Genomic DNA, 18,570 nt, shown 5'->3' with positions numbered 1-18,570 from the left:
AGCCCAGCCTCAAGCCAGACATGGGCAGCGTCTGCCATAGTGAAGGTGCAAGGAGAGGTTCCCTTTCTTGATGTGTGAGACTCGAATGTCTTTATATGCAAGAAGAAATGTGGGAGTTATAGGGGAGGACAGAGTTCGTGAAGCTGGGAGAGCTTGGGATCAAGAGAAGAGATGGAGAGATGATCTGTGGAGGGAGCCGCTTCTCCCAGCCTGGGAGGATTCAGGAAGGGTATAGGCTCGGGGAATGGGGTGCTGAGGGTGAGGCGAGGGAATGAAGGGGGAGCCTCATGTGTGACAAACTGGGTTGGCATGGGATGTGCTGGCCTCAACGGGCCTGGCCCAGTTCTGGTCCTCTGGTCCACATTTCCAAAGATGAGAGGTGGGACGACCTATTGACAGAGTGTTCAGACTCCAGGAATGTGTGGACCATGGCTGCCCTGGACAGACCAGCAGCCTTTCCAACAACGCCGGCAGAAATCTGCTAAATCCAAGGCTCAGGCAGAATCCTACCTAAAGAGCAATTTTTATTTAGAAGGGCCCCAGGGAAGATCAATCTTTTCTACAACAGATCATGAGATTTTATGCACCCTGCAGTAAAGCCTCCAGTGCCGAAATCTGCAAGGGAGCAGACTGCGTCCTTCCCTGCCTACCTCCAGTAGAAAGAGCACACACAGAGAGCTGAGTGCGGGTGTATTCAGGAGGCTGAAGTCTGCTTCTGATGCTGGGCTCATGGGCATGGGAGCATTCCCTGCACCCCTCGGCGCATCGGCACACCGACGTTCACTTCCTAATCGTCCTTTTTAAACATTTACTAGTTTGTGCTGATGTCTGTGTTGAGTGATGCTAGGAATAATTCCCACCCCCCAAAGAAGGAGGATGAGATGGAGCTCTTGGCTTCCTATATACATTCATAGGGCTCATACATTTTTCTGTAAGATGGGTACTGAGAAGGACCATCTTTGTTTACTGAAAAGGGATTTTCAGATCTTCTGATAAAATTGGTTGTTTACAGATGTCCAAACTTGATGGTTTTGCTTGAGAGCTGGTGGTGAGTCTGGAGTGTTTTTGCTGTGATGCCATATGCTTTGCTGACCCTGAGTCTTCCTATATTCCTGCATCAGTAAGCAAACCCCATATTTGCATTCTGAAGAGTGAGCACATGAGGCAGGTAAGCAGCAAAGACCTTGAGGACAGTCTGACAAAGATGGGCACTTCGCAGTAAGAATGCTCGCTTCCTGCGTGGTCTAATGATCCTTCTAGAACCATCTTGGCTCTATACAAGGAGCTTTTTCTCCCTTTACTGGAAATATTAGCACCTCGATATTGAGAATTGACTCCCGTTACATCCGTAGGCAAAGTGCCACCAACTAACCTAGGGATCATGAAAGAGCTTCAAGAGAAAATCAACTGGAAGAGATAAGTAGGAGTATCAATGAGACAGGAAGGCAACAGTCAAAAGAAGAGGAACGATAATGAGCTAAAACTACATCAAGATAAAATCGGATCCAGGATACGAATCTCTTCCTGGCTAGTGCTTGACTTTTGTGTCAGAAAGTGTCTCTTGGGATTATCATCAGGTTACCTTCCTGGGTCATGGCAGAGCCAGCCCTTGACTTGGATGGAGAACAGACAGGTGTTGGAGGACTGTTGGCCTGGCACGCGGGACATTGGATCTGTGTTGGACAAAGCCAGGCCGTGGTTCCGTGAAGGGCGGTGCCTCTGTGCAAGGATCCTGGTTTCCACAGACCTGGGCTTCAGTCTGGGTCAAGGTGACACAGTATCACTGCGCCATTGGAGAAGTCGAACCTTTATAAAGACACTTTCAAATCTGTATGCAGCAGTAGGAAGCGCCTTTTTAATAGACTGCAGAAATATTTCTCTAGAGTAGCAAGGGTTCCCTTTATTTAGTGACGTACTCAGCCCCCCAGGGGAACCTCAGGATGAGAGAATGAGGTGATGACGAATTAACTCTTTGAGAGGACGATCCCGTACTCTCATACACAGGGCTGGACACGCTGCCTTGTCCTTCACTGTGATGCCAGAAGACATGGGCACTGGCAGAAGATGTGGGACTCGTGGGTCAGAGACTGAGGATGTCATTACTCACAGCACCATGGCAAGCTTGAGTCCCATGTCCCATTAGTCCTACAGTCCCCTGGCCCACAGGGTGACACAGAACACTCCAGGTGTCTGTGCTGGCTTTGTGTTGTGCCTGAGGAGCTCTGAGCTTAGGAAACCCCATACTTTTTTTTTTTATTCTCTCCAACAAATATTTATAGAATGTCTACAATGCACTGTTCTAGAAACTGGGGAAACAAGCAGAACCAAACAAATAAACAAACTAAACACCCCTCGAAACAAAACCTCCACTGTCCCTGTGGAGCCAACAACACTGTTATAAATAAATAAATTACATAATAAGTTAGAGGAAAATAAGGCCATAGGCAATGGGCTAGAGCAGAAGGGGACCAGCATTGCTGGAAGCAGGGGGTATGGTATGGAATAGGTGCTGGGAGGGGCAATTGGGAAGGCAAGTGTGGACAGAGATGGAGGGCGTGAGGGGCTGCCCCAGACCATCTAGGCAGGACCAGGAGGGTACGAACTCAGATGGCCTGGAGACCCTGAAAGTTAACAGGGACAGCTAGCAAACCTTCCCAGACTTTGCCTGAGAGGGAGGTGTCGTTTGTAGCATCCTGATCAGCAGACAAAGCTGCCTTTGTCCAGCACGTCTCCACTATCTCTATTTTCCAAAAAAAATAGTGCAGAACGGAACCTGCCAAAACATCCACTCAAGACATGCACAAATACAGGGACCTATGCAGTAGTCTCCTGAGAGATATAATGCCGGGGTGGTCCCCCACTGGATTGAAATCCCCTGATCTTCCGCTCAGCTGGACTTGTTAGCCTACCATCTTGAGCCTTCTCCTCTAGTGAAGAGTCCTCCTTGACTTCAGCCTTGTTAAGGGGTGTGACTACTTGGTTTCTAAGCCTACAGACACCTTTCCCTCACTGCAGCCTCACCTGTGTTTGGTGGGTCTTTTCTGACTGATGGTGAAGCACTGTGGGCCTCAGGAGCCCTGGGTATTTTGAAATGCAGTCTTCCGACATGATCTGAGGAACTCTCTGGGTCACATTCTTCAGAAAGTTGCGAGAAGACTTTTCAACAGACACACGCTGTAAGGTTCCTTTAGGACCTCCTCACTAGGGTAGGTGGGTACAGCAAACTAGTTCTTGGCTCCCCATCTCAGGAGGCTAGGTGCCATCGTTGGAAATGGACTTACGGAATCTCTCTGGAAGGTCTCAGCTGTTTCTGTAAGAGTCGCACGAAGCTTTGGAATATGGGTAATTCACGGATCATGGCACCAGGTCAGAGGACCTTAACCGAGCAGTTACTCACTGCTTATTTTAAGAGCAATTTAAGCAACAGTGTTTTTTCTGTTTCTTAAGAGATTATCAGGAATCTCTGTGCAAGAACACAAAGATGATGGAATTAGAGCTTATCCAGTCCAGCTGGTGACCAGCTCTAAGCTCTTTGAATGTCCAGATTTCCATCTCTTCTTTCAGCTCTGGCAGATGTGGGTGCGAGAAAGCTGCCGGGCACCCGTGTGAATCAGGCAGAGGCGCCAGGACTCCTGGGGATGGTGGGGGAGCCGAGGCCGGTGAGGGTCACCACGGCACTCCGTGTCAGGGGAAGTCGTCGCTCACTTCAGACGACCAACTCAATGAAGGCCCGAAGGGAGACCCAAGCTGTTGACCCCATGACTATTGTCCATTCACCCTATGGCCGTGGGTCAGAGAAAGATTAACCTGAGTCTCACCATTCTAAGAGAGTACCCGCTTGCCAACTTGGGATAAATTGGTGACCTCTTTGAAACAAATGAGATTAGAGAGAGGCAGAGGCTCAGAGGAAGACTCTGTTGATATTCTTAATAGTGATTTAATTTTTTGTACCAGGGATTGAACCCAGAGACGCTCAATCACTGAGCCATATCCCAGATTTTTTTATTTTTTAAATTTTGAAACAGGATCTCACTAAGTTGCTTAGGGCCTCACTAAATTGCTGAGGCTGGCTTTGAACTTTTGATCCTCCTGCCTCAGCCTCCTGAGCCACTGGGGTTACAGAAGTGCACCGTCATGCAACAGTGGTCTTTTAAATATCCTGGACACCATGAGTCTACAGCTCTGGGCCCCTTGATGAACAGGAGTACTAGGCCCCTCTGTGAGAGGCAAGGAGGGGGACTTTTTTATATAGGGCTTTATGTGGAATTCATTTTAATGAGTATTTTTAAGGTAGGAATCTTGAAAGCAATCCATTCTGGAGGCAGACATGATGTAGAGTTTGTAGACTTACTTACTCCCTTCCTTCCTTCCTTCCTTCCTTCCTTCCTTCCTTCCTTCCTTCCTTCCTTCCTTCCTTCCTTCCCTTTCTCTCTCCCTCTCTCTCTCTCTCTCTCTCTCTCTCTCTCTCTCTCTCTCTCTCTCTCTCTCTCTCTCTCTCTCTCTTTCTGTACAGCTCTAGAGAAATATTTTTAAAAGGCAAACTTCTAAGTTTAGGGAATATAGAGGTTTTAGAACAATGAAAGGTAGAACTTTATTTTCCCCCAGAAAGTAGTCTTTTATTTCTAAAATCAGATTGATTGTCAGCATGCATCAGCTTCTGAGATGATGGCAAGAAAGGCACCTCATATTCACGGAGTCACCTAAGGTGTGAGCCAGGAGTGCCCTGGAGCTGTTCTGTAGGCGCTCTGTGCCCCTGCCGCTAGGTGGGCAAATGGTCTGGCTAGAGGATAAATGGAAGGAAGAAGGGATGAAGAGAGAAGCCACAGGGAAGAGGGAGGGAAAGAAATCTCCGCTGGGTTCTGAGATGGCAAGAACAGCAGCAGTCTATGCTGGTGGTGGTCTAAGTGGGATCCTGTCCAGAGCATTAAGAGGGACAGTGCACAATGTGTTGATCAAGTTTTCTGGTCAACGATAAAATGCTGACGTGGAGACCTGGCTCTCCTTTCAGGGGTGTAGACTGTAATGGGGTGCTGGTGCTGTAGAAAGACTGCATGCTCTTTCTAAAGCACACCACCGTGTCAGGGCAAGGGGTGGAGAGTGCAGTTCCTACTGCTTTTGAGTAAGCTCTCTGATCCAGTGCACCACGGGGCACATTGTTTAAACTGAGAGGAAGGGGAAGAAAAACATAGATTTCAGAGGAACACCATTTTCTCTTGACTAGTTTTCCTCTGGGCACAGGGGAGAGAATTGGAGGCAGCATGTGTGAGGATGATCTATTGCAAATGTAGATGTCAGGCAGTGGAGATAGGACAGGTCATGGAGGCAGGACACATGTCCTTTTCCTTTCTCACGCATGCTGGGGCTTAGTGTGGGACTCTAGGGCAGAGGTCTGCAAACATTCCCTGTAGAAGGTCAGAGAGTAAACATTTTTGACGCTGTAAGCCAGAGTGTCCCTGCTGTAACTATTCAACACTGCCATTACTGCACATGCATGCGGCGCCTGCGCTTTTGGCCTTCTCTTCCAACAAAACTTTATTTGCAAAAACAGCAGTAGGGTGGATTTGGCCACAGTCTGCTGACCACCCTGCTTAGCTGAAGGGCAGGTTGGTGCGGGTGGGCAAGGGTCAGAGCTTTGCCAGAGACTCAGATACCTGGGACGGCCCCTCACGGAGACGGAGACCAGTCCGCGTTCTGTAGCCTCCAGCTTGAGAGCAGCTGCTGCACCTTCCTGCTCTTCCCTTCTTCGCTGTTCCCAAGGACTTGGGCACAGTCGTGTCTTCTCTGGCTCATTGAATTGGGTTCTGGGTCAGTCCTGGTATTTGCAAACCCCGAAACCAGTCGGAAGGAGACCCATGCACTCCATGGGAGGTAAGAGGAGCAGACATTGAAATAAAGGCGGACCACCTTTTCTTTTTTATTTCGCTTAGACAAAATGCAAAGAGTGTCTCATCAAATTAAAAAATAAACAAAAAAGAAAACCAAATTGATTCCCCCCACCCCTTCACTGACGGCACTCATCCTAATTAACAACAAAAGATCAAATTGAGGACCCGGTTTCTAACGGGAAAGAAAGGTGTGCAAACGTGACTAAAGCTGTCCCCTGCCCCCAAATCAATGTTCCTTTTAAATTCACAAATAGGCTGATCTCCCCCCTCCCCATTTTCTTCCTTGACTCTTGTGTGATAGAACTTCCAGTCAGAAGGTTGAATTGGTCCCCCATGCACCTTGTAGAAAATCAGTAAAAATGCAGTCGCCTGTGAAGATCATAAAACTGGACTTCTTTCCCAAAAAATCAGATGCCCAGGCAGGTGGAGCTCACACTCAGACAGAAAAAAAGCAGGAGAGTCTTTGCACTGTCTGTGGTTTCAGTATTTTCTTTTTTTTTTAATATATTTTGGCAATTTTCTTTAATTATAAATATTGGAATTCCGTAAAAAAAAGGTAGCTTTGATTGAATCGTTTAAATCGTATTTACAACCGCTGCCCAGCCGTGCCGTTTGTTATACCAGGGTGTAGGATTTCGCGTAGGGATTGTTTCCTTTCAAATGGCCCCGAGAGTCGAGCAGAGATTCCTGGGAGCTGCTCATCTTGGCTGCCTGTCCTAGCTCTGCCCCTTCTCGCTGAGGTAACGTGGCCACGGCCCCCTGCTGCCACGACTGTCCTTCTCTCGTGGAGGCCGAGGAGGGAGCCTCCAGGGGGATGGGTTCCAGGACGGCAGGGCGCTTGAGGGTCCTGCTTTTCTGAGGTTCCAAGCACGCTTGTCCTAAACTCAGGTCCCTGCTGGTGCCTGGCGCCCCTCGGTTCAACAAGAAGTCCATTCTAAGGTATGGAGGCAAATGTATGAGGTCACCTGGAAACAAACACAGAGAGTTAGCTGGCTTCTTGGCGGGTTAACGTGTGCACAGTGCCCTCGTGGCCCACAGTGGCCCAACAGGCTAGAGGCGGAGACGCCACGGTGCAGGGGCAGTTTCAAGACGCCTCCCCGGAGCTCCCACAAAGACAGATGTGATGGTCTTGCACGGCTCTGCACTGGGCATGAGGAGCCGGCATCTGTGTGTTAAGTATGGTTCTCCAAGGTCATACCTGAGCCAGAGAAATGGAGACAAGATCCAAACACCATAATCAGAAGAAAGACATACATCCAAGAAAATGTGTCTGCTGGGGACAAAGTGTGACGGATTGGCCTCCCCATGCCTGGAGGTGCTGCGAGGGCCCAGGGCTGGAGGAAGGAGGAGTGGTGGAGAGCAGGCTCTTGTATGGGCAGATTTGTGGAGCCCTGTGACCTCAGCTGGCTCCCTGGGTGTAGCTTTCCGCCATGACCTGGGGTGGACGCCACAGCTCAGGCCTCCTTAGTGGGCCTTGCCAACCTGCTAATGCTCTCCCTTTGTCTCTTCTGGGCTGTGCTGGGTGCACACCTGAGAGCAACTTAGCGGAGCATCCATCTGTCTACTGCCTTGGCCTCTGGGTGCCATGGAAACACACCTCTGGTCTCCTTCAGCAGCACCTGCTTTGGGGGGAGTGCTGGCTGATGGTCTGCTCTGGTTGCGCCCCTCTGTGTGGAGGCCGCCTTTCCTTTGGGCTCCAAGGCAGAAGCTGGCAAGGCGGGGCTACCCAGCGAGCAGTTCTGCGATGGGCGGTTTTCCCTGACAGGCTGCCTTTGCTCAGGGAGTGCCACCAGTCCTCAGAAGTGCCCTGTGTCTGAGGTCCTTCCTGCACACTCCCTCCTTCCCTGTCTGCTCCCACAGCTGGGCCCTGGGCTCTCCCTGCCTTCTGCATTCGTCACAAGAATCTCCCCAACAAATCCCTTGCAAGTCCGATCGGTTTTGGCATCTGCTTCTTGGGAGGCCTGAACTGACGTGGTTTCTACGACTTTCCAGCTGTGGACTCAAGTGCACACTGTATGGCTTCCCCTTGGTCCTCATCCATGTGCCATGACACCGTGGGCTCCCAGGCCTCTCGGGGCACCCTGGCTGCCACTTCTCCCTCCCTGTTACTGGTCCTCTCCTCCCTCCATTCCCTAAACGTGGAGCTTCCTGTGGTCCCTTGCCAGCCGCTGCTCAGCGGCTTGCATCGCCTCTGTGGAAGTCACCCCGCTTCCCTTGTGCTTTCTCTCCCGAGCCCTGGGCTTGGCTTTCAGAAGCTTCGCTAGACGTTTCCATGTGAATGTCCATCTTGAATTTTAAGTGGTCACAGCCTACACCCCCAGGTCACAAAGGCCAGCCCTCAGTCCCAGCTTCACCCTAAGTGCTCCTTTCCCCCGTGCCCAGCCTTGTTTATGCCATCCCTTCCTTGCGGACCTGAGCCCGCCGTCCTCCGGGCACCTTCCTCTCCGGGGCATTCCACGGCAGTCTCCCGACTCCTCTTCTCCCAGTGTTCCCGCCCCTGGCTCAAGGCGTGAACCCAGCCCCAGCTCCTGCAATGCCCGGGCACTGAGGGCCCAGAGGCGGGAGGCACTTTGCAGGCAGCGCTGTCCAGCTCCAACTGGACTAAGCCTGGCTCGAATCTCTGCAAATGCCACTGTTCTCCAGCCCTGAACATCTCGCCTTTTTCATTTCCAGATAGGATTCGACATGGGGTGCTGTGCAGCATGCTGGATGAAGGCTGGGCTCTTCTGGCCATCTTGAGGCCCCAGGGAATCGCCAACTGTGCACACCTGCAGCTCTAGTACCAGAGAATGGGCTGGGGGTCTGCAGTCTTGGAGGCAAGAGACCAGGCAGGAGGGTGTGCAGGGCAGGGAGACCTGGGGATGGGCCCAGCTGAGGGGCAGCTGAGGGATGTAAGAGAGGATTAAAGCTATGAGACAGAAAGCAGACCAAGAAGATGGCTTCAGAATGGAGACAAGTGGGAGTGGTGGAAGAGAAGGGTGGGTCAGGTACGACTTCCCTGCGGGTTTCAAGTTCAGGGCATGGGGTGGATGGCAGAACCATCCTGGTAAGGATATAGTTTCAACGTGTCCTCCAAAGGCTCGTGAGTTGGAAGGGTAGGTCCTCAGTGTGAGATATGAAGTGGTGAGAGTTGATGGAACCTTTAAGAGGTGTGGTCTAGTGGGAGAGTCACAGGGCAGTTGTGGGTATACCCATGGAAAGGATGTGGGCCCAATCTCTCTCTGGCTTCCTGTTTTGAGAGGTCTCTTTTTCCTGTACACAGTCTCATTCCCCACATAGCCATGGGCCATCACAAGAGACCGTGCTATAATTTTTGGACTCTCAGCCTCCAATGCTGAAAGCTAAATTAACCTCTTTTCTTTAGAAATTAGACTGTGTTATGGTTTGGATGTGAGGGGTCCTCCAGAAGCTCACATGTGAGACAGTGCAGGAAGGTTCAGAAGAGAAATGATTGGGTAGTAAGAGTCTTAACCCAATGAGTGAATTAATCTAACTGAAGTGGTAGGGTATGGATTGAGGAGGTGGGAATTGGGGCATGGCTTTGGGGTATATATTTTGTATCTGGAGAGTGGAGTCTCTCTGCTTCCTGATGATGTGAGCTGCTTCCCTCTGCCACCCTCTTACACTAGGAAGTTCTGCCTCACCTCAAACCCGGATGAATGGAGCCGGGCTTCTATGAACTAAGACCTCTGAAACCGTGAGCCCTCAAATAAACCTTTCCTCCTCTATAATTGGGCAGATCATATAGTCACAGCAATGAAAAAGTTGAGTCCAGTCTGCATCAAATATTTTGTTATAATAACAAAAGTAGACTAATACAAACTATCGATTGTGAATGAAGGTACAGGAGAAATATATTTTCGTGGCAAAAGATAACACGTTTGGTTTCAGACACATTGAGTTTGATGTGGTCGAGAACATCCTAGAGAAGATATCTAGTAGGCATATTTATCTTAATATATACCTAGCACAACTCATTCCTCTTTTCCGAATCTAAAATAACTGAAAATGCCTGTTACTTTTGCTTCAAAATATCCCCTGCTTTCTGCATTTTTCTATTGGCTTCCAGTCATCCATAGAGATTTCCTCATCCACTATTTTTGGTTCCTCAGACTCTCAAAGGTGAGGGGTGAGGTGACTGAAAGACCGGGTGAGCCAAGGAAAGCTGCCATGGCTAGATGGCATACTGACAAAGCACTGGAAGGATCAGCGTTCAGCAGGGTTCAAACCCAGAGCCCCAGAAAGTGTCTTCATGTTAGCCACTAAATGAGAAAAACCCAGGGAGTAGAAGAATAGACCTGGAAATAAATAAAACCAAGACAGGTGCTGGAAATGCACTTTACATAATTTAAAAGAGCATATAAATTCTCAAAATGCTATTTTTTTTTTTTTAAGGATTTTCTTCCCCAGAACAAGAGGAAGGACAATCTTGCTCTTGGGACATTTACCAAAAGACGTCCATGTCTGTGCATTACACTGGCATGCCTTGGTATTATGATTAAAGAATCGCTGCATTTCCCCATTGGCTTTCTCAGAATGTCCTCACCCTCCTAAGAAAAGATGGGTAATCATTTGATTTCAACAAGATCCGCAGCCTGCCATTCACTAAAATGACCCCAGCAACACTTTGGAATTGGCTCACTGAAATCAAACATGCTACTTCAATGTTGGCTTCATATGGTGAGCTGGACCAAAGGAAAGCCAGGAAAAATCACCTTGACAATAAATTGGCCATTACACTTCTGTAGAAAAAAAGGACAAAATTTGGCATTCTTGAGAAAAGGATTTTGGTTACTCGCTGCACCTGGAGGCCTAGCATGGTGAACTCTAATGTTGAAGATACAGGTGTATCACGCCTGTGGATTAGCTTTACTTCTGAAAAAAAAAAAAAATGCAAGTATTTAATTTTGAAAAAATGAAACCTTATGGCATTGAAAATTACTATCTTCATGTATGAAAATGGATCTACGTCTCAATATTCTCTGATAGGGGTTAATTATTGCAAACAAAATCACAAAATCATTACCATAGCTGTCATTAAAAAATAAGCTGGAGAATTATTTTGCAATGTGAAGAACATTATCCACGTGACTCACCCTCTTATTGATCAATTTTTCAATCTGTGGATTTTTATGTACATAATTTTTAAAAAGTGATTATCAATCTATTCCTGAGTCTGCTAGGAAAATTATATTAGTTTGGCTTTTTATTTATTTATATGGCTACTGTTAGTTTTATTAGGTCAAATGTTTGAGAACTTGTGGAAAACATTTACCTCCAGGTTTATTTAAAAAGGTAGGTTAAGAATACCTCATGCTGCAATTAGGCGGACTAAAGAAATTAAAGGGATACGAATAGAAAAAGAGGAACTTAAGCTGTCACTATTTGCTGATGACATGATTCTATATTTAGAGGATCCAAAATCCTCCTCCAGAAAACTTCTAGACCTCATCAATGAATTCAGCAAAATAGCAGGCTATAAAATCAACACGCATAAATATAAAGCATTTTTATACGCAAGCGATGAAACAGCTGAAAGGGAAATGAGGAAAACAACCCCATTTGCAATAGCCTCAAAAAAAATAAAATACTTGGGAATCACTCTAACCAAAGAGGTAAAAGATCTCTACAATGAAAACTACAAAACATTGAAGAAAGAAATTGAGGAAGACCTTAGAAGATGGAAAGATCTCCCATGTTCTTGGATAGGCAGAATTAATATTGTCAAAATGGCCATACTACCAAAAGTGCTATACAGATTCAATGCAATTCCAATTAAAATCCCAATGACGTACCTCACAGAAATAGAGCAAGCAATCATGAAATTCATCTGGAAGAATAAGAAACCCAGAATAGCTAAAGCAATCCTTAGCAGGAAGAATGAAACAGGGGGTATCACAATACCAGAACTTCAAATATGCTATAAAGCAATAGTAACAAAAACAGCATGGTATTGGCACCAAAATAGACAGGTAGATCAATGGTACAGAATAGAGGACATGGACACAAACCCCAAAAAATACAATTTTCTCATACTAGACAAACGTGCTAAAAATATGCAACAGAGAAAAGATAGCCTCTTCAACAAATGGTGCTGGGAAAACTGGAAATCCATATGCAACAGAATGAAACTAAACCCCTATCTCTCACCCTGCACAAAACTCAACTCACAATGGATCAAGGACCTTGAAATCAGACCAAAGACCCTGCATCTTATAGAAGAAAAAGTAGGTCCAAATCTTCACCTTGTTGGCTTAGGATCAGACTTCCTGAAGAGGACTCCCATAGCACAAGAAATAAAAGCAAGAATCAACAACTGGGATAGATTCAAACTAAATAGCTTTCTCTCAGCCAAGGAAACTATCAGAAATGCGAAGAGAGAGCCTACAGAGTGGGAGAATATCTTTGCCACTCATACTTCAGATAGACCACTAATTTCCAGAATATATAAAGGACTCAAAAAACTACACGAAGAATACAAATAACCCAATCAACAAATGGGCTAAGGATATGAACAGACACTTCACAGAAGAAGATCTACAAGCAATCACAAACATATGAAAAAATGTTCACCATCTTTAGTAATAAGAGAAATGCAAATCAAAACTACACTAAGATTCCATCTTGCCCCAATTAGAATGGCGATTATCAAGAATACAAGCAACAATAGGTGTTGGCGAGGATGTGGGGAAAAAGGTACACTTATACATTGCTGGTGGGACTGCAAATTAGTGCAGCCACTCTGGAAAGCAGTGTAGAGAGTCCTTAGAAAACTTGGAATGGAACCACCATTTGACCCAGCTATCCCACTCCTCGGCCTATACCCAAAGGACTTAAAAATCAGCATACTACAGAGATACAGCCACATCAATGTTCATAGCTGCTCAATTCACAATAGCCAGACTGTGGAACCAACCTAGATGCCCTTCAGTTGATGAATGGATAAAGAAACTGTGGTATATATATACAATGGAATATTACTCAGCTATAAAGAACAATAAAATTATGGCATTTGCAGGCAAATGGATGAAATTGGAGAATATCATGCTAAGTGAGATAAGCCAATCTCAAAAATCCAAAAGGTGAATGATCTCACTGATAAGCGGATGATGACACTTAATGGGGGGTGGGAGGGGGGCAAGAATGGAGGATTTCCCCCTGTGTAGAGGGAAAAGAGAGGTGGGAGGGGTGGGATGGAAGGAAAAAAATAACGGAATGAATCAAACATCATTACTCTATGTAAATATATGAATTTGCAAATGGAATGCTGTTACTCCATGTACAAACAGAAACAACATGTATCCCATTTGTTTACAATAAAAATAAATTAAAACAAAAAAGAATACCTCATGCTATTTCTGAGACCCAACTCAGTCTTGCACATTTGATGTGTTTGCAATGTGTTATAACAAATTTGGGGACCAGTCTCTATCCCAGCAGCTTTCGCTTAAATGCTCAAATGCTATTAAATTGCTACCAAGCCCTGGCATCTTGGTCTGGGCAGGATTACAGAAGGTGCAGGTGTTGGGTTAGACAGCACAAACATGTTTGAAACAAAAGACAAAACCCCCGTGACATCTGCCCCCGCCACAGGTGTTCCCACTTCAGAAAGAGTGATCTAGAAGGTTCTGGGGAGCAATGCAAACCCTTCACATTGGGAATGGCTCAGCCTCAGGTCTTCATGTACAAGAGCTGCCGTGTCTGTTAATGGCTACTCTGCCACCCAAGCATCCGGTTCTCCATGTGGAACTTCATGAGGTTGCATGTTGCTCTCATGTAACCTTTTTTGGACAGTGTGCATTTTCTGATTAGTGCTCAAGTAGCTCTTTCGACTGTGTGAAAGCCGCAAATGAGCTCTCTCCATAATTCATGACCTCGCAGGGAAGAAAGCGCCAGAAGAGTCAGTGGTGGGCTTTACTATGGGGCACTTTATGTCCATTAAAATCCCAACCCACTTGGGAAACTGGAACTTCTAGGAGTCTGGCCATTTCCTGTTTCTCAGATGCCTACCTAGTTGCCAAGGCAGCTCCTGCAGTTATTGCTGCCAAGGGAGAGTGACGTGGGGACCGTGAGGGCCATGGGACATTGGTAGACGGTCTGCCCTGCCCTGCCCCGCCCTCTGCCACCTTTCCACACTGACTCCAGCTGTGACAGTGAGCGTGGAGGTCAGGAGGACACTGCTGCCTCTGTCTGATGCTGCGGATCTGGCTGGGTTTCCCCCTCATAAGATGGGAAAGCTGTGGGGAGGATTCCACTGGGACACTCGGGAAGCGTCGCCGTAGAACGAGGGTCTGCAGTCAGGGCCGGAGGTCTGCCAGAGGGAGCAGGAGCTCTTCTCTGTAACTTAGTGTTTGTCTGCAGGGGCTCGATGGGTGGTCCCCAGAGAGGTACATCCAGGGACCCTCCCTCGGCATCTCTGAGTGCGACCTCATCTGGAGAAAGGGTTTTTGCAGAGGCAGTGGAGTTAAGGATCATGGGATGAGGATCAGGGTGGGTTCTCACTCCGACAGCATGTGTCCTTATGAGGGAAAGGCAGAGGGTGATGGGAGACACAGAGACACAGAGGAGTCCTGGAAATGGAGGCAAAGACTGGAGTGAGGTGGCCACAGGCCAAGGACACCTGGAGACGCCAGAGGCTGAAAGAAACAAGGAAGGGGCTCCTCCCACGCACAGCTCTGCTGGTACTTGCCTTGGAGCTTCTGGTCTCCAGAACTGTGAGAGAATAAATGTGTCTTGCTTTAAGCCTCCTGATTTGTGGTGATTTGCCACTGTGACCCCAGGGAGTTCATTCTGATGTCCTTTCTTCTTGGATACGATGGGCTTGGGGCCTTCTCCCACGGAGCCACATTGAACTCTTCTACAATTTGGAAACAGCTCTGTCTCCACAAACCAGGGGCAAACGAGGGTGTGCCTAAGGACCCACAGAGTCGCCACACTGGACACGGCTAAGGGTGCCCACTCTGCTCAGCTCCAAGTCCCCACGTGCAAGGCTGGTACTGCCCTGCCACTCACCCTTTCTCGGGTCTCTCCAAGGCCAAGCCTGAGCCATCCCCTGCCCCTGTAATGGGTGACTAACCCAGGCCTGGATACAGAGTAAACCAAGGACACTGTCTAGGAAAATCAGTGTCTGGGAAAGGGAGAGTCCCCTCCCCTCCCGGCAGCTGGTTCTCAGGGGACCTAATCACGCCAGTTGCTCCTACCTTTTGGGTTGTAAAGGACTTTCCCCAGGAGCTAACTACTTTCCTTTGAAGTGAAAACCCCCCTGTGAAGGCTAGGCTGAGGCTAGAGATTTATGAAGGCCTGGAAAGAGGACCCTTATTGCTCTCTGCTTCTGTAAACATGCTTCCCACCTGAAAACTCTTACACACAATCACATAATTTTTTTTTTTTTGAAATCTTGTGCACAATCACGTATTGTTTTATACTAGAAAATTTATGGTACTAGATAACCTATAAATGTTGTGAAAAACTGCTCAGGGGTGCTCAGAATCTGCAGTGCTGATCTCCTCTGGGCCTGCGGGTGTGTAAAATGAAGCTTGAATCCCCCACAGTTCGAGTGCCCTTTGCACGTCTTGCCTGATTCCCACACCTGCTCCCTGCAGAAGCAGACACCTGTCCAGCTGGCCCCAAGGCACCTCGGTGCTCGCTGGGCCTGGACTCCATCTCTCCTGAATTCCCCCAGGAGGAAGCAGAGTCCCCTTACAAGGCACAGGGAGCGACGTGCCCCACACGGATCAGCCAGGACCCGTGAGGTCCCCACATGCTGGAGAACAGTAACGGCCCAAAAGTTCCAGGACGCTTTCTGCTCTGAAATCCAGAGCCACTGTGTGGGGTCACCACGCCGCAGTCCTGCCTCCACCAGGCACGCAGGCCCTGGGTCAGACCCGTCACCGCACAGGCGCTCAAAGAGCCAGATCCTGCTTCAGCCCCGCCCTGCTTCCGCAAAACCAGCTGCAGTGGGTCTCAGGGTCTCCTGCAGGTTTGGGGGATCGCACACTGTCGCCTCCGCGCCTCCTCACAGCCCCCTCTGGGCTCTCTCCGTGTTCTCTCCTCCTGTATGGTTTCCCTTCTGCTCTGGGAAACTGGCCCTCTAGCACAAGGACCCAGATCTGGGTCACTTCATGTCCCCTTTTGCCCTACTTACCTAATTGCTCACCCTTCTAGCCCCTTCCCAGTTAGCTGGACTCTGTCCGTGTCTCCTTCCCAAGCCTAACTTGGACACAGTGACAGAGGCTGATGAGGCCCCTCCAGGCCTTTGGGACATGACCCACCACAGACTTGGGAGGTCTGAATTCACATTTGCACACCACCCGCCCCTCTCTGCTCTGCTCCCAGGCCCTGCCCGGGGCCCCACGTCAGAGGTGAAGGGCGGAGGGCCCGTGAGGAGGGGAAGCCGAGTGTGGGCTCTGCGGGGGCAGCCTCGACGGCGGGAGAGGGTGGACGAGAGAAAGAGACAGACGAGGCAGGGGGAGGAGGAGGGAGAAGGAACCAGAGAGCCAGAAACACAGACAGACAGAGGCAGAGGGAGGTAACAGGAGCCGCAGCCCCACAGAGCAATGGAAGTCGGAGAGCGAGCAGATGGAAGAGAGAAACCTCTAACCGCGTCACCGTGGCAAAGCGTGGAGCAGGAGAGGGCATCGGAGAGGTGACTGCCATGAGGAGAGATCACACGGCTGGTGACGAAGCCCTTCTTTGTGCTTCCGAGATGCGTGCCGACGGCCATGGCCCCTGTTTCTCCCATTTCCTCCACTGTCCTTGCTGCAGGTCACCAGGGGCACCCCAGGCAGTGGCGTGGACGCCCCCCTCCAGGGACGAGGGTGATTTGGCCATTAGTGCAATGCGGTGCCTTGTTACTTGACATAATGCTTCATCTCTCATCCGCTTCCACTGCCCTCTGGGGACCTCCAATGCCACTAATGTCCCTGAAGGTCTAGATTAACTAAGTCAGCATCGATTTTCCCTCCATCCCTAACCACTCTGCAAGCCGATGTCATTATCACCTCCGCACCTCCGGTCCTAGAACAGGCTCCTCACCATCAGCAGGTGCCTGCCTGGAGCTTGCCACCCCCGTGAAGGGAGCGGTCCAGCCACGCCAGGCCGGGCGGTGTGCAAACTGCTATATGAAAATCCTGCCTCCTTTTAGCTGACAGCAGAACTTCCTGAACTTTCTTAATATATTCAGATTCACTCACAAAGTCTAAATTTATTTCAGCTTTAGAGGAAAGATGGCAAAATCAATACTGAAACAGAACAAGAATGAATCGATTCAGAAAACCTCTGATGGAAGTGCATTCCAGTAATCTGTTCTCCATCAGTGAATCCTGCCTTTTGCCACACGCTGCACTAGTAGAAAAGGTCGGAAGACCACGGCAGTGACGACCTGCCAATGGTGACTCCCGACCCTGACCCTGGGATACTTCTCATTGTCACCATGTGGAGGGTGAGGAGGGTGCTACCGGCCAGAGGTCATGGACACCGCTCGACATCCGTCCATGCACAGGACACTCCACTACAGACAGCTACCTTGGCTCAACTCTCAATGGTGCTGCTCTTGAGAAAACCCAGTTTAGATGATTGAAGTTCCTAATTCCAAGTGGATCCTTATTTTACTTTGCTTTTACTTGAGAGTGACTGAAATTCAACCAGCATGAGGAATCATCTCTTCAGAGTATCAATCAACAGGAGTTATGATCTCTGCTCTCCCTGGACATATAAGATATCCAGTGGCCAGTGGTACAAGGGAATCCCCACATCTTCCTTCCACTGTGCCTGTTGAGCTGGGAGCTGAGCCCAGGGGAAAGGCACTGGTTTGGAGCTTCGTGTAAGAACCCTGTATCTCCTTCCAAATAGCTCTAGAACCATAACTCCAGAGCTCTTTAGTCTAATACAGGGCATATCTGTTTCTTAGGGCACCTTTAAGCCTAAAAGACTCTTTCTTAAGAGTCTGAGCCATCTCACGTAAGAAAATGGATTGATTAATTTGCTTTAGGAATTTCAAGAAAAGTGTGCAACAAATGTATGCATTCCTGGGACTCAGAGTTCCAGGGCACGTGGCAACAGTCTCCCCTGCGCAATGCTTTATTGGCCAGACATCAGGAAATATGCAAGTGCTTTTCCAAATTCATGTAGAACGAAAGTGTAGCCATCCTCAGGGGCTCAAATGCCTCAGGGAACACCAAAAGAATCTTTCATTAATTTCTAACAGGTTTGATGTCTGTGCTTGCACGGGGCTGGGTGCAGATGCTAATGCAGGAAGCAAAGGATGCCTACCTCAAGTTCTAGCAATTTCACTAAAAACCAGGGTGATCAGTCTGCACCATAGGAGAGCACCAAGGAGCTCATCACCAAAGGGGTGTGGTGTCCACCCATACCAGGGGCAGATGGGACCTGGTGCTTTTGTAGTTCAATGTTAATGTTGCAGCACGGTAATGAAAACCTGTAAACGAATCTCTCGTGGTAAACCAATCTCCACTCCCATATGAGAACCGGGAAAAAGCCTAAATAAATCATGTGAGACTGATACCAGAGGTCCACGCGCACGCTCTGTTACCACCCTTGCTCGTACGTAGGCTTCATGTATTTTTAATAGCGTGTTGACATTGTGTTCTTTCGATTTGCAGGTGGAATTTTAAAACTCCACTGAGGAATAAAGCAGGCTGCAGCTTCTGAACTCCGGTAGTTCTGA

The 18,570-nt window shown here is 48.4% G+C and overlaps 1 protein-coding gene across 1 annotated transcript in view; it reads right to left on the bottom strand.

The window, feature by feature from the left end:
* Nucleotides 1-6,347: 6,347 nt before the first annotated feature.
* Nucleotides 6,348-18,570, bottom strand: part of DSCAM (DS cell adhesion molecule) — a 738,606-nt gene continuing 726,383 nt past the window's right edge. The window contains exon 33 of the mRNA XM_079155833.1: nt 6,348-6,850. Coding sequence (XP_079011959.1) covers nt 6,501-6,850 — 350 coding nt within the window. The 3' untranslated portion in view covers nt 6,348-6,500. The remainder of the gene's footprint in view (nt 6,851-18,570) is intronic.

Source organism: Sciurus vulgaris (assembly GCF_902686455.1).
Source record: "Sciurus vulgaris genome assembly, chromosome: 10".
Taxonomy (NCBI): domain Eukaryota; kingdom Metazoa; phylum Chordata; class Mammalia; order Rodentia; family Sciuridae; genus Sciurus; species Sciurus vulgaris.
The sequence above is the reverse complement of the archived record's forward strand: the minus strand, read 5'-3'. Positions and strand labels throughout refer to the sequence as shown.